Below are 21,863 nucleotides of genomic sequence, written 5' to 3' on the forward strand. Positions count from 1 at the left end.
ACACAGAAGGCCCTTGATAATGGTTGTTTCGTGAAGAGAGGAATGAGCCAACAAGAGATCACGTGCTCATTGGGAATGTTGGGGGGGGATCAGCTATCAAAACTCTGATGAAGGGTGGGATGAGCAGATCCCCGAAAAGAAGCAGGGCTCCTTCTAGCAAAAGAGGGAAAGGCCAGGCCAAAAAAAGTCCAAGTGGCCCCACGGAGCCATCAACTTGCCATGGGCCTTGTCTGACCAGACTCTCCTGTGTCTTTGTGTCCTCACCTGTGAGATGAGGGAATGTGTCCAGCTCATTACCTTGGCCCTACATTCTATTCCTGTTTGTTCTGGTTCTGTTCCCTCCCGCCAAGTTCCGTTCCAGTGCTGCAGGTGTGAAGTGGAAAAAGACATGACTGTGGGTAACCTCAGTCAAAGGAGGCCTGATGGAGGTGAGCCTGAAGCCGAGCTGTACTGGAGACGGGGAGGAGGAGAGGCTGGGGGAAGTATGTTGTTGGTGTTGAGCCAGTTGTTAGGAGTCTTTTATTTTGAGTGTAAATATCTTTGCTGGGGGTGCGGGGTTAACACATCTGTGTTTCCCCTGCATTAGCTTATCCGGGAACAGCGAGCCAGGCACGCACGAGGAGCTGAGGGAATGAGACATTGGACAGGTAAGTTGTGATCATCCCCGTAGGTCCCAGGCACATGCAAGCATCTCTAGGGGGCATGAAGGGGGCTGTTGGCCCCTGGGATCTAGACTTTCCTGGGTGCTGTGGGGAGCCAGGCGTCGTTTATTTGCTCCCACGGTGGCACAGTGACTCGGAGGTGGGGAAGAAAGTGGTGTCTCCATTTGCTGACCCCAATATGGCAAGAGGAATTGGCCCTAGACCCTTCCTGTGCCCACTGAGCACCGCAACCTCTCAGCACTGGCCTGGCCTCCCTCTGATTCTCAGGCAACCCCCTGGGTCTGTCCTCCAGGATGTCGTCCAAGCTCAGTCTTGCTCACATTAGGGGGCACAGAGGTTTGCCTTCACTCACAAAGGAGGGACTTCGTCCTGAAAACAGCAGCCGTCTATCCGGAGGGCTGGCCAAGGGGGCAAGTGGCACAGTTTTGATCCACATGCAGTGGCTGCCCTTTAAAGCCGAATGGCCGGTAACAATACTCTGCTACTTTGAGCCCTACTCTTTTTATTTTATTTTATTTTTTTAAGTAGGCTTCACGCCCAGCATGGAGCCCACTATGGGGCTTGAACCCACCACCCTGAGATCAAGACCTGAGCTGAGATCAAGAACCGGACACTTAACCAACCGAGGCACCCTGAGCCCTACTGGTGCACACCCCCCATGTAGCTCTGTTGTCAGATCCCCAAAGCATTTTAACGAGGAAGAGAATCAAGTCCCATTCCCTGGAATTGGGGAAATTGTGTTTCATGCTCCCGCTAATGATGGGCAGAGAGGACACGGGACATTGGCCCCGGCCCCCTAGACTTATGTTAGGTGGGACTGCCTGCAGGTGCTAGAAAAATAGGTACAGCCTCTGTAATAAAGGACTTGGAGGGTGCGTTGGGGGCGGCGGGGCTGGGGGGGTGGTTTGCAGAGGGTGGGCAAGTGGCCCTCCGTACAGTGCTACACAGAGGAGCCAGAGAGCAAAGTGAGGCAACATGCAGATCTGAAGGTACTTGGCCTTAATTCTCCCAGTTTTGCCACTTACGAGTTGTGTGGCTTTGGGGTAGTCAGTTCATCTGATCTGTGCCTCAGTTGCCTCGCCTGTCAAATGAGTTTAAACAGAAGTTTCTACCCCTTGGGATCGTTGAGAGGATTCAATGAGTTGCCACAAACCCTAGCACGGTGCCTGGTGCCAAGTGGGGGGTATGTAAGTGGCCGCCAATCCAGTATTTATATCCCCCTAGCCTATTATCTGAATTTGAAATGTTTCCCAAAGCTCCAGTTAGATAAAATTTGGAGGTTCAGAACAGACGACGGTTGTAGTGCAGGAGCTTTGAGGCCAGGATGGGTGGCTGTGAGGTGGGGGGGACGGGGAGGCAGAGAGCGGCGCAGAAGCAGGTGCAGGGGCTCAAGAGCAGGCTTGCCCAGCAAATGGACCAGACTGTGGGGGGCACAGGGCCTGGGGGGCCAGGTGCAGGGGTGCTGATCAGGGCCTGGGGCCAGGGGGTCAGAGGATGGAACCGCTAGGCCACAGGGATGGCAGAGAGTCACAGGGGGCAGGGGAGGACCCAGACTCCGGGGGTGCGCGGCTGCAGAAAAGGCAGTTTTGACCACAACCCAGTTTGGAACTGGAGGTGAGCAAAATTTGGGAACAGAAGTTTATTTTCAGCGTCTCCTCTCCAAAGAGCACTGCTTCTCTCTTGCCCTTTGTCCAGGAGTCCAAAATCCTCCCGATGGCCTTGAAAATGTTGCTCCCCCACCCCCAGCCAAGCTTCCCTCCCCTCCTGCCACCGCACGGCCTGCACCTGCTCACCTTGTCACGCGCACTGTCGCCCCAGCGCAGGCCCCACGTCAGGTGGACCCCTCTGTCACCAGCACACGACTGATGGCCACTGGCTCATCCCTAGAGTGTTGGGATTTTCAAAGGGAAATACTTGTAAACTCAACTGAATGTCTATCTAGGACACACATACACACACACACACACACACACACACGCAAATCACCGATTTACCCAATTGGACAATATTTTCTTTCAACTAACCCCGGATGCTTACGCTTTACTTGCTTACACTGCCTTGGCCCAAAGTGGTTAAAGCAAATGCCTGTAACGTTTTGGGAGCCACAGGACCCACTGAAATGATTTGTACGTGCGTCCGTATGTGTGCTTGCACATGTGTGTGCGTGCAGGCCTGCCCCTCCAAGTTCTTTTCTCTATCTGGGAACCATCAGTATTTTTCTTAAATACGTGGATTCATTACTTTCTTCCCATGACTTGGCTTCTGGGGTGACTTCAATTGGGGGGTTCAGGTGTGAGTGTTGGGGTCTTGGGGTAGTGGAGACAGACCCACCACGTGGTAGGGGCTGGAATCTGCTTAGTCACCAGGTTGCGGCCTCCTCCATCCTCTTCCTTTCCAGAACAGGAAGTTCCTACTTCCATAGCAGGTTATCACCAAGGAAGTGAGCATATATTTTCCTCAGCTCCTGCCGGCCCCTTCCTCCCTCCCCCACTTCCCCTGCTGCCTGCCGGCTCCATCCACTCTCCCAGAATGCTTCACGTTGCCATAATGAGATGCTCGGCTGCTGTGCAGCCCCGACGTCTGGAGATGGATGGGGCCTCCTGTACTGCCCTGAGAGGGATGTTAAAACGACATTGTGTTCATGGAGGCAGGCTAGAGAAGGCCAGGGGGAATGGGGAGCCTGGCGACACACAGAAGCCACTGTGCGAGGAAAATGGTCACTCCTCCTGCCCATGCCCTGCTAGCTGGCCTAACTGAAGTGATGCTGTGTTTGTGACAGTCACCCTAAACGTCATGCCCTGTTTAGATTCAGTTGGAAAATGATACCTGCGGAGATCGAATTTCATGCAACATCATTAAGGACCTGATTAGCCCAATGCGAATAAGGTGAAAAGACCCAATTCAGAGAAGAACGTGTGGTAATGGACACAGTTTTGTTCAAATAGTCTGTTAAATCCCTAGGCAGGTGGGATTTCCGAAAAATAAAAGGTCCTGGGTAAAAAAAAGAAAAGAAAAGTGGCAGTTTAAGCATTCTATGGTTGGGCTGGAGAAAAAGATCAGAAAAAGAAATTGAAATTGAAACTGAAACACTGATGTCAAATCTCAGCAGAATTGGAAAATCCTTAGCTTTTCTGAGAGAGCCTTAAAATGGCAGCTTCGTAAAGGAGGAAACCAGGCTTTTCCAGATAACTTAAAAACACAGACTCATTTTTACTTGCAATAGCCCCAAGCATAAAAATTAGCCAACTGCACCTCACAAGACCGCATGAAGTTCACAAGGAAGTATGTCAAAGCATCGCAGAATTGGTGCTCATGCATTTATTCCTGCTTCTCTCTCTTACTTTTACAAGTGCTTGCACATATTTTATCCTATTTATCCCTTGAAGATTTCAGCCCCATTTTCATGGAGGGAGGAAGTGAGGCCCAGACAAGTTGAATTCCTGCTCAAGGGTTTAGGTGGGGGAGTCTGGCCCAGGGGTGATACTCGAAGACACTTTGCCTCTGGTATAGCAGACTAAAAATCTTTTACACCCGTAACTGTGGCACTCGGGGAAGGGTAATATTACTTCAAAGGACGAGGAAGAGATATTAGTCGCTATGGGAACATAATATGGGCTTCTATTTATGTAGGCTCCCCGGTAATTTACTACAATCTGTGTGATTGTTTAGGAATTTCCTATGTACATCTGAACTTGCAAGATCAATCAATTTTCATTAAGCTAGTTTTCAAAGAGTTTGAATGACACAGCATTGATACGAGGGACTCATTTTTTCCCCTTTATTGTTCAGAGTCTTGAATTTCAGTTTCAAACTAGACGGATTTCACGTTGGTGGGGTGTCTTGGTGAAGAACGCTTCCGTACCCCAACTCAATGTTCCCGTAAACTCTAGAAAGGAGAAAGGAAGCCGAGTTAATAAGACATCGTGACTGTGGAGTCAGGGACCAGCTTAGAGGGAAAGAAAGGTTTGGGATGACGAGCTGGCTGGGAGGGGGAAAGGTTTATTCCAGAATATGCTGAGTGCTGCAGCTAACAGGTATTAAGCCACGTAGTTTTATGTGCTTTACTTATACTTACTCATTTCTCACAACATACCCATGAGGTAGGTCCTATTATTTTCACTATTTTGCAGATGAGAAAACCACACAGAAATGTGAGGTAACTCATCGTCTTAAGTGGTACAGTGTCTTCTTAAACCAATGGGTTTTTAATCCAGGCCGTCTGGATTAAGCCTATGTTCTATGTTCTGCTTCAGAAAAAACATCAAAAGTGCAGCTAAAAATGCCCAGTGTAGAGGTGGTTCCAGAAAGTTCCATCTCTTAAAGTCTCTCTCTTTTTTTTTTTTTAATTTGGGGAGTTACATTATCGCCCCAACAGAGGCTGATGAAAAAATGGAAATCCCTTTAATGTACATTATAAACCCACCTGACAGGATATCAGTTCTACAAAGTAACCTGTCGTGATTATAAAGAGGTCACTTAAAAAAATATATAAAGAGGTCACTTGCTTGTGTGTCATTGTCAGCATAAGAAGAGCAAGGGAGAAGGAAGCTGATAAAAGGAAAAGTGTAGTGGACAAGATACGTGGCAAACAATGCCATCTTTTCAGATTGTCAATCATGACCACTTTTTTTTTTTTTAAGATTTATTTATTTATTCATGAGAGACACAGAGAGAGAGGCGGAGACACAGGCAGGGGGAGATTATGATACGGGAGACGCAGGATTTCTTAGCGAGGAAGCTATGGGAATTGCAGCGTAATAGAGTTATGGGACTTGATTGGTGATTGTTACTGGTTGATCGTTATTGACTGGTGTTTTAGTAATTATAGAGGTTACTTGTGGTAACTAAGGATTAATAGGCTGAGAGCTATAGTAATTATAAAGGAAAGAAAATATAGTTTAATTAGGTCTTTTTGGTTAGAAATTAAGGTAGAAGATTTTATTTGGAAATAAGAGATTGATTTGGGTAGGACATTTTCTAGTCAGATAGTGTCTAAGAGTATTGATGCTGAATTTTGGCTCATTGATAGGTTTATCTTTGGTGTGAAGTGGTGATGTTAATAGGATAATAGCCTAACAGGTTAGAAAATTTAAAGAAGGTGCCCCGACTATGGTCAGTTTTGAGGAGAAACTGTCCCTCTTGGTGACAATGGAAGAAAATGTTTACTTCTAAGCTTTTTCCATGAACCTAATAATTGGGACATGACTATGTATAGGTATTGAAAAACAAAACCTACATTTTTATTACCCTATTTGCATCTGGCAAGTGCAAAACTGTTCTATGTATGCTGTGAAAAGCAGCATTAAGTACAGCATACTTATGAAATTAAAAGCTGAAACTGTTCTCCATAGCACAGACCTCAATGGTTAAAAGGTTAATTCCAGGAGGCTGAAGGGGCTGTCCCCCGTCCCACTGATCTATCAGAATAGGGAGTGTATTACGTTCAGCAGAGCCTCATTAGATACCCTAGATAAATAATCTCATTCATAATATACCAGGAAGTCGATAGCTGTTATTGAAATAAGGTCAAAAAGATGAAATAGATAAGAAGGATGGAATAACCTGGAAATAATCTTTCTGACTCATATTTTTTGTAATATATATCTACAAAGGCAGCCTGAGTGTCTACATATTCTAGAAAAAGGCTAGGTTTCACTTCTAGAAACACATTCACCTCTATATCATTGTATCCTTTTAAATGAATCTCTCAGGTATGGAGGGCATATATTAATCTGATTAAGAAGAGAGGGTACATTGCGGCCCCTGGGTGACTCAGTGGTTGAGCAACTGCCTTCGGCTCAGGGCATGATCCTGGGAACCCGGGATCGAGTCCCACATTGGGGTCCCTGCATGAAGCCTGCTTCTCCCTCTGCCTGTGTCTCTGCCTCTCTCTCTGTGCCTCTCATGAATAAATAATTTTTTTTTTTTTTTTTAAAGAGAGGGTACATTATAACACAGGGAATTTGACCACTTAGGAACACTATTCCTTATTAGCTAGGGGGCAAGTTACTGACCGATCTAAACCTCAGTTAACTTATCTGTAAATTGGGGATAATATTAGTGCCCCACTGGAGTGTTGCAAGGTTAGGTGGACTACTTTAACAAGCAAAGCACTATCGAGAGTAGTGCCTATCACATGGGTAGCAACTAAAAAAACAAGTTGTTATCATTGGGATTAGCAAACTGTCAGTTGGTTATGAGTTTGGAGAAGTAAAGCATCCTGACCTCTACAGATTGATTTATTTTGTTTGTTTGTTTGTTTCCATGTAAACCCATGTAGCCTGACTTTTGATAACTAGTGGAGTTCTACATACTCTTTCACTGTGATCTGAGGCTAAATTAACTCCTCCCTGACATGTGTTCTTTCCGATTGTCCTCCAATTTTATCAGGGGCACATTTATCTATTTGTCTGAGCAGGCCCAAGTTTCAGTCTTAGGACTACGCCCTTCTCCACTCTGTATCCTCATCCCCAACACATGCAGAAAAGCATGCTGTGGAGTGTAGAATTTGGGAAAAAGTTTAACTTTACCATCACAGTCCCAAACACTTACTAATTTCTAACCCCCTCCCAAGGATTTGAATATAAAGGCACAGAAATGTGACATTATTATCTCAGTAAACGTCCCCACAGGGATCAAGTTATTTGGAGCCGGTACCAATGAGAAAAAAGTTAAATGTTCTATTACAGATTGAAAACATTCCCTGTTGAATTTCATAAAAAAGAAGGCAGTATTTCAGCTATGAAGTATAGAATTTGTATTAGATTGCTCTAATAACTTTCTAAGGGGAAGGAAGAGTGATTTACCCATCTTTGGAGTTTGAAGCTTTGATATCGGTACAGGAGAAAAGACCTGGTCTAGGAGTGGAGAAACCTAATTTAGTTACTGCTTTGTCATTAACTATTTGGGGAACTTGGATTAGACATCGAACTCCTTTGGACCTCAACTCTCATATTCTTAAAATGAGGAAGTTGGATCTTCCCAAGACTTCTCTCAGATCTAAAATTTCACTTTACAGTCAAGATTCGGCTCATTTTAAGGAACAGTTTAGTAGTGCCTACTATTTGAAAGCACCGTGCTAGATGCTAGGGACTTAAAGATAAATATAAGAAGATTCCTGCCCTCAAAGGTTCATAGTCTTGTGGATTATTAAAATGACGGGGTGATAGCTGCAGAATATTATGTAATCACCTAATTATACCTGTTTTACTATTCATACTACATGTGAGACTAAGGATGAGCTTAGCCCCTCAAGCTTGAGGCTGCAGTTGACTATCAAAAAGATCTGTATAAATTACTCTTTTAAGTGTGTTTTTATTTGAAAATAACCATACTGATCTAACTGAAAGTGATGCTGAGAAATAACAAAGGTTAAACATTCTGTATAGTTTTTGTGGACACCATGAGCCAGGAAAGAGATGAGTGCTAGGGACAGAGCCGCGGGCAGACAGCTCAGTAGCTTAGCCATTACATACATTATTATCAGGTTTCCTGCAAATGAATCAATATAGTAAACTGGTACCTAAAACAAATTAATTTTAATTTGGGCTTATTTTAAATTTAGAGGTGTTAGGAAGCAAACTCATTTCTGTGCAAAACAGCAATGTGTCTCAGCCCTTGAAGTACCATGATCAATAAAAAACATACAAATATTATGCATATAAAATAATATGAATTTGTGTAGGATATATATAATTTATTATCTCCTAGATAGAGGATAGGTTGAAAGCATCAATGGGATAAAGAATGCAGGAGCAGCTCTTCTGTTCGAAGTAAGGGCAGGCTCTCTTAGAATTAGATCTGCCCTGGGGCACCTGGGTGGCTCAGTTGGTTAAGCAGATAGCCAAAGGCTGGGTGGTGATCTCAGGGTTTTGGGATTAGCCTGCAGGTATCAGGCATCAGGCATCATCAGGCTTCCTGCTCAGCGGGGAGCCTGCTTCTCCCTCGCCCTCTGCCCACCCCCACCTTCCCTACCTTGTGGGATTGCTCTCTCTCTCAAGAAAAAAAGAAAAAAAAAAAAAAAAAAAAAGAAAAAAGAAAAAAAGAAGAAAAGAAAAGAAAAGAAAAAAAAAGTAGATCTGTCCAACAAGGAATGGTCTATTTCAGAGTCCAGAGGTAATTACCCATCTCTGTGAGGCCTAGCAGGTTAAAGGTCACCCATATGGATGAGATTTTCGAGGAGAAACCTAAGGTCAGTTCTGAGATTCTATGATTAGGTGAAGGGATTCATAAACACTTGGATGATAGAAATATGATAGACATAAAATTATAAGGATATAATTTACCCCTGAGACATTAGGGATTAAGGGGGATAAGAGTGGACTACAATAGAAGTGGTGTGGGACAGAGGAACTGGTTTGGTCCTGTTCTTTCAGAATATCTTGGTTTTGGCTTGACACTTATCCCTTTGATTTGAAACCTAAATTTCAGAACGCTGAAACTCAAAAGCCTTGGGCTGATGAAACCTAAAACCAAAGCGACTAATGTTTTGTTACCAGTTGTTTGTGGTGTAACCCATTCCTTGAGAGGGTGTAATGCCCTGGCTGTAGGCTGGGGCAGGGCCTAGGGATACAGGGTAATAAGGTAGGTGTCCTGTGATTGGGGACTATCCTCCCCAGTATCTCAAAGTGTTACTCTGCTGCATTATGGTTAGAGTGTGTTGAGTCGGTTGGAAGGCGTTGAGAAAAATGGTTGCAACTGGTGAAAATGGTGCGAATTCTTGCCTTAGGTCCTAAGAATTCCCTTAAATTAACACCTTCACGTTGCAGCCCAACCGAGGCCCCCCGCAGAGTCGGTGAATCAGGTTCAGGCTGAGTGTCCTTGAGGCCTCGGCACCTCCCCTCTGGACTTGCCAATGCGCCAGCCTGAGCCCCACGCTCAGAGCGCGGCCCTAACTCGCCGTGGGCGGGGCGTCCACCGAGGTGCGTGTGCCCGACGGTGCCTCGCAGCGTCCGAAGCCTGCACAACAGCTCACTTGTGACCCGGGGCGGGGGAAGAAGTGTGTGCATCCTGGAAGGGACGTGCATTTCGCAAACGGGGAGAGGAGGGTCTGCTGTAGTTGCACGAGGCACGGGGATCTGCTCCCCACCCGAGGGTTTGCAGGAAACGAGGACGCGGCGATTCCTCGTCCAGTTTCCCGCGGTAGGAAACACCCAGCGGGAGACGTCCCAGCCCAAGTTGGGCGCGGACCGGGCTCCTGCTGAGAAGCGCCGCGGGGCCCGCGGGGCGCGCGAGGCGAGTGGGGGCCCCAGGTCGGGGCGCGCCCCGCCCCCCGTCCTCGCAGCGGGACACGCGCTGCCCCGACCGCGCTGGCGCCCCGCGGCTCCCCGCGGAACACCACGCGTGCTTTGTTTCAGAAGCCGACCCATCCCTCTCGGTTGGTCTGCGGCTCCACCAATCCCGCCCGCGGCGGGGCGGGGCTTCAGGGTCAAGGTGGACCAGTTCCCCAGCCTCGCCCCTACACGCGCTCCCGGACCCCCGGGGCTGAGTGACAGCAGCCGGGCCCAACCCGCGGCCCCAGCCCGTGGCCTCCGCCGGGGGCGGTGCGCGGACGCGGCGCCCGGGCCAATCGCCGGGGCCCTCCGGGGGCGGGGCCTCCCTGCCGGGCCCGGACCGGCGCCCTCCGCTCGCCCTTCGCCCAATGGGAAGCGCGGGGGGGCGGGCCCCCGGCCGGAGCTCGGCCAATGGCTGGAGCCGAGGGGGGCGGGCCCGGAGTGCTGGCGGCTGGTCCTCCGCTCCGAGCCGAGGTGCGGCGAGCCGGTGGGGGGACCGCGAGGCGAGCGCGGGAGCCGGGGCGGCGAGCGGGGTGTGAGCTGCCCGAAAATGCACTCGGATGCCGCCGCTGTCAGTGAGTAACGGGGGGCGAGCGGGCCGCGGCCGCGTGGCCGCCACTCTCCGCTCCGCTCCCGCAGTCCCCGCCCCGCGCCTCCTGTCCCGAAACGCGCCCGGAGCCCCTGCCCGGGAGCCACCCCTTCCCCTCCCGGGGCCGGGGCGGGCGGTGACGCTGCGGGCGGCGCGGGGCGGGGGCGGGGGCGGGGGCGGGGGCGGGCGGGGGGGGAAGGGGCCGGCCTGCCGGGGAGGGCGGAGGGGAGGGGGTGGGGACTGGCTCCCTTTCAGTGTTGGGGGCAGGGGGGGCGGGACGTGCGATGCAGGGCTGGGACCGGAGTGCCCGGGGTGAATGGAGGTGGAGGCGGCGGCGGGCGCTGGCGGGCAGGGCCGGGGGTGGCACCGGCGCGGGCAGGGGGAGAGGGAGCGAGCGGCGGGGCGCAGGGGTGAGGATTTCCTAGGGGCTGAGCGGTGCGGGCGGCTCCGTGAGAAAGGCGGGTGAGTGCGAGGGGAGCGCGGGGGCGGGGACAATGGGAAGAAGGGCTGGATGGCGGGGGCGGGGGGAACAATGCGGTGGGGGAACGGGGGCAGCGGCCGAGCGGGGCAGGGCGGGCGGGGGGCGGGCACCGAGGCGAGGGCTGATGTAACGGGAGGGCTCGGGGTGCGATGGGATAGTTGGGGAGTCCGGCGGGCGGGAGAGGCGTCGGGAGGGTGGGGGGGGTAACTGGGAGTGGTGAGAGGGGGCAGGCGTCGGGGTTTAATAGGATTGAGCAGGTGTTGGGGAGAGAGGGGGGTCGGGAGTGAGGGGAGAGGGAGGCGGGGAGGCTCTGGGGTGCAGGATGGGGGCAGGGGTAGGGGAGGTGCGGTGGGGGTGCAGAGCTAGTTGGGAGGAGAGGGGGGTGGGGAGGGGCCAGGGCGGGGGGAGGACTGTCAAGTCCGGATTCGGTCCGCGCGGGGCTCGTGGGGGGGAAGGTGTGAGACTCTGTTTCCTGGGAGGTGGTCCCTGCCCCCGATCCAGACGGGGTCCTTGGAAGGGGGAGCCCCGAGCTTCGGGGTGTGGGGCGCGGAGGGGGCGGGGCGCGGCGGAGGGGGCGGGGAGGTGCCCTGAGGTTGGCGCTGGCCGCGGTTCCCCCAGAGCGGCGGGAAGCGAGGTCAGCGCTGGCGCGGGCTCCGGCTGCGGGACCGGGAGGCGGGGCCGGGGCGCGGGCTGCGGGTTCGCCGCGGCGGGGTCCGGAGGGGTCGGGCCCTGCAGACTGGGGGTGTGCGTGTGTGCGCGGCGGGGGGGAGGCTTGCGCAGGGAGGTGTTGGGGTCCCAGGCAGTCCGTGGGTTTGGCAGCCTGTGACGCAGTTGTCTAATTTCTGGTCGTCAGGTGTGGACGCTGGTGCTTGGGGACCCGCTTCCCTGCAGGGAGGGCCGGGCCCGAAGCCCCGCGCCGCGGCCGCGGGGCGCGACCTCGGCCAGGCTTGCGGGGAGGACGCTTTAGGGGTTTCCTTTAGGGTCTGGCTCCGGTGGCCGGGTGTGAAGGGGAAAGGCGGCCGCGCGGCATTCTGGGACTTGTAGTCCGCGCCGCGCGGGGCCGCGGTTGGGTTGGGTGCACGTGGGTAACTGTGGAAACGAGTCCCAGAATGCCGCGCGCCGCTCGCAGCCTCCCGGCGCCGCGAACTCGTGCGTTCTCCCCGGCGGACCGCGCGAGCCCCGGGAGCCCCTCTGGTCCCCCGGGAGCCCCTCTGGTCCCCCGGGCCGGGGCGGTTCCCCGGACCTCCTCCCGCGTCGGCGGGCGGGGAGGACCGAGCCCAGCGCGGCGCTTCCGCGCCGGGGCTCTTGCCTCTCGAGGGGCTCGCCCCGCCTGCCTGCGGCGGTGGCCGCGTCCGCAGGGTAAATGCTCGGTCCTCCACCGTCTGGCGCAGCGGTCTGCGGGCGCGGAGGCGCGGCGCGGCCCGGGCACAGATTCGGACGCCGGGTGTCGGGTGGCTCCGGCGTCCGTGACCCCCGGGGTACGGGCTGGGGGCGCAGGGGACTCCCGTGCACGCCCCCGTGAAGACCGTCTAGATGGTGTGCGCGTGTGTTTCCTGGGCCGTGCGGACCGCCCAGCGCTGGGACTCTTTGGGAGAAGATGGTCTAGAAGTGAGTGGCGGAGGCGGCGGCGGCGGCGGCGGCCTGGGGGGTGGAGGGTGGACCCGTGCCCATTCGGAAAGCCCGCGTGAAGGAGCGGAGGGAGAGAAGAGGCCTTGAGTTTTCAGGGGAACGTGGGAGGCAAATGAGGGTAGCAGAAGGTAAACCGGGGTGGGGGGGACCTGGAGAGGTTTTCCTGGTTCTTTTGTTTGTTTGGTTTTGGTTTTTTTTTTTTTTTTTTTCTCTTAGCTGCAGCTGTAATGCCTTTCTTTCCCTTTGCCTCTCTAACATTGGAGCCCACCATCTCGGCTGTAGAGCCCCAGCGCCTCCTCCCAGGCCATTGCCGTCCCCTCCCGTTTGAGTGCTGAGTCTGTGCCTGACAGAACGTGTAATGTGAGGGCAGTAAGATGAGCTCGGGGATGACAGACTGGTTGTATGTGATCTCTAAGGTCTTAATGAAACTTGTGGCTGTCGGTTGCATAGTCCCAAGGACGATATTCTAAGGATCCTAATGATGCTGTTTTACCAAAAAGGCCTAAGATTTGGAAGCTTTTAGTATGGTTACATATATATACACACACACACACACACTGAACTTGCATACTTGATTAAGTGGTTGATGGTTAAATAATGGCTCAAAAATCGGGCAATGGATTTTTTTTTTTTGGGGGGGGCAGGAAAAAATTTCTCTTACATTTCATTGATCTTACAATGAAATGTTCAGGAAGCCCTTTGTGATATGTGAATATGTAATACGGACATGTTTTTTAAAATACATGCTTAATGCTAGAATTTGTTCACATGAAGGGTAAAGTGTACGAGGTTGGAAACAAGAGTTATGATTGGCTTCAAGACAGTGTTTTAAAATATTAGGCTAGTCATTTCTTTCCCTTTTTTATTTTTGTTACATCCCAAAGGGCAGGTGCCCTTTACACACAGAGCCCCTCTCCTCCAGGCCCTCCCCCAACCCTAGGTTTCTAAACATGATCAGTTTAGACTTTATGCTGTGGATTTTAGGTTCCTCTGATTTTTGACCTTGGAGTGGTCTTTTTTCTTTTTTTTTTTTAATTAAGAGTTTTTGTATTTTTTTGAAGCTTTATTTATTTATTTATTTATTCATGAGAAATACAGAGAGAGGGGCAGAGGCACAGGCAGAGGGAGAAGCAGGCTCTCCACATAGGGAGCCCAATGTGGGACTCGATCCCAGGACCCTGGGATCACACCCTGAGCCAAAGGCAGATGCTCAACCACTGAGCCACCCAGATGCCCCTTTTTCTCTGTTCTGTATTGGAAAGGATTTTTAACTTAACTTGTCTATAACATAATATTGCCAGAAAAGAGAGTCTCCCTCATTTTCTCTGCCTCAGAGGACATCTGTACATTTACTCTTTCCTTCCTCTGTTCCTGCCTCCAAGAAGTGCCCCATCGATACTTGATCATACTTTTTTTTTTCAAATGTTGTTTATCATTACATCCCTTTATGTTTTTATCTTTAGCTGCTCCCAGCAGCTCTTAAAGCGTATTGCTTTCTTTCTGACTAATAATATGTGTTTGCATTTTCTCATCTCAATAATAATGATCTTGTTAACTCAGCAGGATAAAAAACTACCTGTCAGAAACTGACCTCATGATTTGACCAGTATAGTATCAATTATTGGCAAGTTAACAATACACAACTAAAAATGGCATAAATAATAGAACTTCTTATTGTCCAGTAGCAAGAAGTATAGAGAGTAGATGGTTTGTAAGGCTCGTGCAGTGTCTGAAATCATTCAGACTGTGTTTCATTCAGTGTTTGAAGACTCTAGGCTCTTTGCATCCTTTTATTCCTCTGTTTTTAGTGTTTGGCTTATGGAAAGCCTCAGGCTCATTGCTTCATGTTGGCAGTGTGGTTGCTGCGGCCCCAGACATCAAGCCTGTGTTAGGGAAGGAAGATGTTTTCTTGTAATTCCCTCTTAGCAGGGAGGAGTCTTCTAGAAGGTCACCTTGGAGACTTCCCCATCAGTGTCTTGGGTAGAACTGATTTCATGGCACTGCTCCTTGTAAGGAAGGTTGAAAAAGTGAAAGTCTGGCATTTTTCAGCTTCTTTTATGAGATGTGGTCTTTGCTAGGGTGGAACAGTGAGGAGAATGCTCTGAGTTGGCAGCCCACAGGTTGTATTCCTGAGCCAGCTACTTTGTCCAGCTATCTCTGGCTTGGTCTCAATCTTTTTTAAATCTGTTGATTTATTTTTTTCTCCTTTGAAAATAATTAAAGGTGACGTGCTAAGTATAGATAAAAGCCTGCGAAGAGAAGGGAAATAGGGGCACCTGGGTGGCTCAGTCAGTTAAGTGTGTGACCCTTGATTTCGGCTCAGGTCATGATCTCTGGATCTGATCCTGCGGTTGAGCCCAGGGTCAGGCTCCACACTCAGCAGGGAGTCTGCTTGGGATTCTCTCTCTCCCTCTCAAATAAATAAGAGAAGGAAAATAAATTGTAGATTTGCAGGCTGCGCATAGATGCTTGCCATAGGTTACAAATAGGCCATATATTTGGCTCTGAGCTTCCTGGTAGTAGTCAAAACAAAGAGGAAAAAAAGGCTAATTAATTTTATTCATTTAGTTAATGAAGCTTCAGTTCATGTAATAACCCAAGGTGGAAACTTAAGCATTTCTCATCCTCTCTTTTCTTGGCTGGTGGTAAGAGAGACACTGCATCGCCTCCCATGCTTTATGGAACTCTTTCCTACCTACTGCCATCGTCCTGGGGCTGACCTGTCTTTTCTTACGTTGTCATGAAATTCAGAGCTTTTGCCAGCCTCATCCTCCTCTTTGTCCCCTTGGTCACCAGGTACATCATCTTTGTCCTTAGGATTCCCTTACACAAAACCTCGAGGGCCCCGTTTGCTTAAGGAAATATAGACTTCTCCACACATGGGGTTGAGTCAGCTAGTGAGGTTTAAGCTCAGTTTGTGTGTTCCCCCCGCCCCGCAGACTACTACCTCCTTGCCCGCTGCCTCGGTGCTATTTCTGGGGAATTGTTCTCTTCTGGGTTCCTCTTCCCTCTCTTCCCACTCTTGCCCTCCGTTGACTCTCTGAACTGTGGTTTGCCTCGGTTCTCAGTTCTGCCTAATTTAACAATAGCTGCATGTTGACTTATTTGTCCTCTCCCCAATTAGATTATTACTCCCTTGAGACCTGGGACTGTCTTATTTAGTGTCCACTTTATCATCCATGATGGCCTACACAAAGTAGGCCCTCAAAGAGGGATTGAATTGCACTTAAATGGTCAACTGTTAAATAGTGAATTATCTGGAAAATTTTAATTCTCCCTCCTGCTATTCAGCGTGCGTCCGAGTCATCTTTCATTGTCTTGGGATTTTTCTTCAGGGAGTACAAACTCCCTCTTACTCATTCTGTCTTGTTTTTGGACGAAGTCAGCCATAAGCAAACCAATTTAAATAATATTTCTCTTTAAATACATGCAGATGTCAGTTCTGAAGACTGTGGCGTGGAGAAATTGTCTGGGAGAAAGTAAAATGCTGGTGATGTGCTAACGGGCCAGGAGTCTGCGTGTGAAAATGCATGCTTCCATTTCAGATCTGGTGTGTCAGTCTTGTGAAGATAAGGCTAAGGCAGGACTTGACAGGTCTGACATTACCCCTCTTTTTGTTTTATGACCAGATTCTGGTCCTTAGGGTTTGTTTCATAATGTTAACTATACGTTGAGATCACTGGAAGGCTTTCTTCATTTAGAAATTAAACGTTGTTAGTTGGAGGTGAATTTTCTGATTATCTGACATTAATGCGGATATCTTTTTATAGTTGGTCATCTTGAATTAGTGTTAATAGCTTTTCATAGCTTGTTCTTTTTTCTTATTCTGAGATTCAGGTTAGGAGAAGGACCTCTTGAGAATTATTCTTTTAAGCAAACATACATTTAAAAAATATGCTTTAAGTAGAAAAAGATATTGAAATGCATTAGATAGAATCCTGTCTTTTAGCAGTCGTTGTATTACTGTTTCAGATCTAAGGATTTGTGTCCTTTATTCTAGAGAAGTATTTGCTATTCTGGGTTTGAATTACTTTTCTTTTAATTAGAAAACACTCTTAATGAGTCATTTTCAATTTAGGAAGGTAGGTCTTTGGAATTAAGTGATATACTAAGTACAACACTAAATGGTATGAAAAAGACCCCCACCTTCCCCAAATAGTGTTACCCCTGATTAGGATTCTTTATGTCTCTCTTTGAGGACTTTTTTTTTTTTTGTAAATTTTTTTTTGGGAACCCTTTTATTACCTGCTGGCCTGTATCACTAGTATTCCCGGAGGTGGCGTGTCATCCGTTTGTTTTTATGATGGGCATTGTCAGTCTTCAAGGGCCCTGGCTCTTTCTCTGCATGGGAAATGCCCACCTTTGCAGGCAGGGCCGCTCAGAGACACCCACCGGAGTGTGACTCTGAAGCTGGAGGTGAGTGTTGGACAGAAGCCGGGGGTACCCGGAGGCCACTGGGGAGGGTGGATGGTGGGGGCAGCTGCCAGCTGTGGTCCCAGGGGCCAGGACAGTTCAGGCTGTGTCAGTGTGCTCTGCTTCAAGCCCTCGAGTTGTGTGGCTTGGTTTTCTGGGTGGCCTAGACCTGTGAATTACCTGATGGCCCTTTAAAAACGAAATCCCTGTTCTTTTACATTGGCTAGTTGGTTTCTGAGGCTGGAAACTAAGAGTTCTGATCAGTACAGCATCCATACCTGGCACTGGTCAGTACGTGTAGAGGCCCGTGTGGAGAAGGGCAGTGATGGGCCTGACCTGACTCTAGAGTCCCGGCCGGAGGTTACCCAAAGGACGGAAGGGGCACATCGTCGGTGTCACTTGTGGGCGCTGCCTTGCCGGTGGTCAGGTGGGCTCTGAGCCCTACAGCAGCCACCCTACTGGACCTCGTTAGAGCTCTTCACTGCTTGTCTTTCCAGTCACCTCTTTGTCTTAAAAAGAGATAGAGAGAGAGAAAGGTGATGCTCAGGAGCTAATGCATAACTTCTATTGCGTCTTTTTGGATCTAATTTGGGAGTATTTGCTATGGAAATGTTATTTGTGGCTGTTTTGGGGTAGACTAGTTAAAATTCCTATCTGATATTCTTTATTGCTTTTTTAGTTATTTATAATCATATATATAATATAAAATTGTACCTTTTTTAAGTGTATAACTTGATCAGTTTGGATACATATCTCTAGTGGTGTAACCACTACTAAAATTAAGACACAGAACATTTTCATTTCCCCCAAAAGTTCCCTTGTGCCCCCTCGCAGGCCGTATTTCACCACCTCCTACCACAACCTTTGGCTTTTAATACATGTCACCTTGGACCGTGTCCACGTTAGTTGATGATTTGTCATTTTGCTGTTCGTGGGGGATATTGCAGTATAAAAAGGTGTGATGAATCTCCCCCCCCCCTTTTTAAAAACTGAATTATTAAATCCAAAGAAAAACTATCAGTGCTATATAAATTATAAATCTGGTAATGATTTACCACATGGGACTATCTAGACTGAAATGACTTGTTCTTTTGAAGTTTTCCAGTGGATGGCTGTTCTGTATGGCCCAAAGGTACCTAGTGCTAGGATTTGCTCCATGGATGTGATGATGTCTTTTAATTGTTATCTAGGTCAGGTTGGGAGACAGGAAGGCATGAGAGGTAAGTGTGGGCCTTCGAGTCAGAGTGCCTAGATTCAGATCCTTGCTCTGGTAGGTATTAGCTGTGTGACAGTGGGCAAATTACTCCTCAGCTACCATGTGCACTTCAGTGGTCCTCCCGCATAAGGCATACCGACCGCAGAGTAGGACTTGTTCGGTCCACAGTGGTGATTGAGCATTTACCACGTCCTAGGCCCTTCCTCGTCTCACATGCAGTTCTGATTCCAGCAAAGGGCAGGGAGGCAAATAAACAGGTAGACCGGATAGTGTGTCAGATGGTTGTGAGTTCCGTAGGTAAGAAATACAGCAGGGGGTGGGGCACGCAGACGTGTGGGCCAGGGGAGAGCAGTGGAGGGTGCTGTGGATTTGAATAGCGGGGGTCAGGTTTTAAGACCTGCTGGGACTGAGGGGCATTCCAGGCTGCGGGAAGGTGAAAGCAGAGGCTCTGAGCGGGAGCAGGCCTGGAATAGGAATTGCAAAGACGCTGGTGTGCTTGGGGTGGAGGTGGGGGCTGGGCAGGGAGAAAGAAGCAGGAGGCAAGATCGGAGCCATCCCACTGATTAAATGACATAAAACATAGTTTGGAGAGGTGCTTGGCCCTTTCTTCTGATTTTATGGCTAACAGTTGCTGTGTAACGATGTTGTCCTCATTAGGCTTTGAAAGGAGACCCCTCTTTTTTTTTTTTTTTTTAAGATTTTATTTGTTCATGAGACACTCAGAGAGGCAGAGACACAGGCAGAGGGAGAAACAGGCTCCCTGTGGGGAGCCCGACGTGGGACTCGATCCCAGGACCCTGGGAGCACAACTTGAGCCGAAGGCAGACACTCAACCACTGAGCCCCCACCGGGGTCCCCTGAAAGGAAACCCTGGAGAGGAAGAGAGGTTATCAGAAAGAACCAAGTGGGGCTTTCCCTCACTTAGCCAGTCACCAAACATTTGAGGGGTTCTTGTTGCCAGGTGGGGGCTTCTTCCTTAGGTGTAGTGGTGCAGGCCCAGAGGTACCGGACAGGTGACGTGGCACCACGGCAGCTACGTCCATTGGATGCCCTGGGTGCTCTGGAAACAAAGGGGAAGCCGTTAAAATTCGACTTCATGGAAGGGTTAGTGTGCACCCCGTGGGGTTCACTTTTCAAGTCGTCCCGTGTGAAGAAAAAGGTCTAGGTGTGCCTGGTTTGGAGGGGCCTGCGGTGGGAGGGTGCTTTCCCAGCTCAGGGGGTGGAGGAGACCCAGGGGACAGCATGGGTGAAAGCATGGAGGATGGGAGTTCTGTAGGCCTGGGGTGTGGGGGACAGGGCAGGGCTGGGTGGCGAGGGGGGACCAGGGAGAGCTTGTGAGTTGGCCTGGAAGGGGAGGACGGGAGCAGGAGGTCCGAGAAGGTGGGACCCGGGGAGAGAGGAGGAGCAAGGGTGGGAAGGGGCTGAGGATTGCTGATGACTGGGCTGTCAGCACCTCCATTTTACAGATGAGAAAGTTGAGGTGCGGAGAGGTTAACTCCTTTTCTCCAGGTCACGCAGCCTCTGCGTGGTGCATTGAGACTTGCACGCAGGCCTCCATACTCCAGGTCCGGGGGTGGCGCCGCTTCGGCTTGGTTCTTAGGGCGGCCCTGCAGGTACATCGGGATTCCCTGTTTCCTCTTTGGCCCGTGAACTGGGACGGCACTGCTTCTGATCTGATCAGCTCCGCTTTGCTGTTGGTTCTTTTGTTCTTGGAATGGGCCCAGCAGCATCAGGATGTGGGAGGAACTCCTCCTCTCCCAGCGCTCCTGTCCCCTCATTTCTGCCGCCTTCCTCTCAATGACAGCAGGCATTTAAAAACTGATTCTGACGGGGGAGCTGATTATGGCAAAGAAAAGTATTGCACACCTTTTCTTAACTCACTAATGAAACCGTCAGTTTAGTCTTCTTACATCTTATTCTAAATAGATAGGTGTTAACTACTTCCTAAATATGCTTTTCACGTTGTTTTTAAATATGGGACATACAATGTTGCAGAAAAGCGAGAAAATGTAAGTTACCTCTTGGGGTGCCTGGGGGCTGCAGTCAGTTGGGACCTGCTTCTTGGTTTGGCTCAGGTGGCGATCTCGGGTTGTGAGCTCGAACCCTGTGTTGAGCTCTGCGCTCAGCAGGAGTCTCCTTAAGATTCTCCCCCTGGCGCTCTCCCCACTCGTGTGCGTGCTCACTCCCTTTCTCTCTGACTCTCTCAAATAAAATAATCTTACCCCAAAAAAAAAACAAAAAACCCCTTTACCTTATAGTAGAGCTACTAACATGTTTTGTGTAACATCTTTGAAATTCTTTTCTTTTCTTTTTTAAAGATTTTATTTACTTATTCATGGGAAACATACACACACAGAGAGAGAGAGGGAGAAAGGGAGAGGGAGAGACACAGGCAGAGGGAGCAGCAGACTCTATGCAGGGAGCCCGACGTGGGACTCAATCCCGGGTCTCCGGGGTCACGCCCTGGGCTGAAGGCGGGCGCTAAACCGCTGGGCCACTGGGGCTGCCCCATGAAGTTATTTTCTTCTTTTTTCCGCCCCCATAGTTGAGATTGTCTTTCTCAACCCCTTTAATGCCATTCCCAACAATTAGACCACAAATTATTTGCTCTTAATTAAACAGGAAGCTGAGAAGGATGGTTGTACATTCAAGTCCAGACAACTGGCTCTCGATGTCATACTCGTAGTTTTTTATTTTATTTTAAAGATTTTATTTATTTATTCATGAGACACACAGAGGGAGAGGCAGAGACACAGGCAGAGGGAGAAGCAGGCTCCCTGCGGGGAGCCCGACGTGGGACCTGGGGTCCCTGGATCGAGTCCCGGGCATTTAAAAACTGATTTCTTCGGCCCTGAGCTGAAGGTAGGTGCTCAACCTCTGAGCCCCCCAGGTGCCCTGATGTCATAACTTTTAAAGACCCGTCACCTTGTCATCCCCTCTGCCTTGTCTTTACTTTTCATCTTCTGGGTTCGGCGTGTCTTAGCCTCTTCTAGGTGCTAATACTACCGGGAGGTGAAGCAGTGAACCCTCAGGGGCGCCTGGGTGTGGGCCCACCCCGTGCTCACGGCTTGGCAGGCAGCGCTTCAGTCCATGTTCAGTCCATGCGAAGGGGGGGCCCATTGCTGCAGCCCTCCGGATGAGGACGCTGAGGCACAGGCAGCTGGGGCAACAGGCAGGGTCGCTCAGCTGGAATGTCCCAGAGCTGTGACTGTAGCCCACGCCCTTCCAATGCCAGAGCATCAGGACTCTGGTGACATTAGTGAGACCAGAGGACGGTTTTCACTCTGAACTGTCGAGTGATCTGTGCTCCTGGGTGCGTGGGGCGGGGCACAGGGTGGGTCTAGGGCCCCTTGCACCTTGTCACAGCTGGAGGGCAGCACACAGGGTGCCCTGCAGTGGCCGGCTCCTGAGAGGGCCCCCACAGGTGCAGGCTGTGGGGGAGGGGCTGGGTGCAGGCCGCCTCTGCCGGACAGGCAGGTGGCATCTCCTCGCAGCCTCTTTTATGGGGCCTGGGAGAGTTAGAAGGAGAAAGCCAGCGGCGGTTTGCTCGGACGGCTTCGATTTTGGATCTTGTGCTCCGTGAAAACGCTGAGTCACCTAC

At 50.2% G+C, this 21,863-nt stretch overlaps 1 protein-coding gene across 18 annotated transcripts in view; it reads left to right on the forward strand.

Annotated features, from left to right (window-relative positions):
• Positions 1-326: 326 nt before the first annotated feature.
• Positions 327-21,863, forward strand: part of DCUN1D4 (defective in cullin neddylation 1 domain containing 4) — an 81,799-nt gene continuing 60,262 nt past the window's right edge. For 4 of the 18 annotated variants that reach the window (XR_007401669.1, XM_025435507.3, XM_025435508.3 and 1 more), the window contains exon 1: positions 12,145-12,612. Coding sequence is in view for 8 of the 18 variants with exons in the window: in XM_035705533.2 (XP_035561426.2) it covers positions 12,114-12,612 (499 nt within the window). In the remaining 10 variants the exon portion in view is untranslated. Of the gene's footprint in view, positions 429-461; positions 483-586; positions 648-10,367; positions 10,510-10,808; positions 10,836-10,935; positions 10,986-11,616; positions 11,639-11,775; positions 12,613-21,863 lie in introns of those variants that run through there. The other 14 variants (XM_025435511.3, XM_035705321.2, XM_035705358.2 and 11 more) reach the window with 11 other exon arrangements.

Source organism: Canis lupus, chromosome 13, assembly GCF_003254725.2.
Source record: "Canis lupus dingo isolate Sandy chromosome 13, ASM325472v2, whole genome shotgun sequence".
NCBI classification, from domain to species: Eukaryota; Metazoa; Chordata; class Mammalia; order Carnivora; family Canidae; genus Canis; species Canis lupus.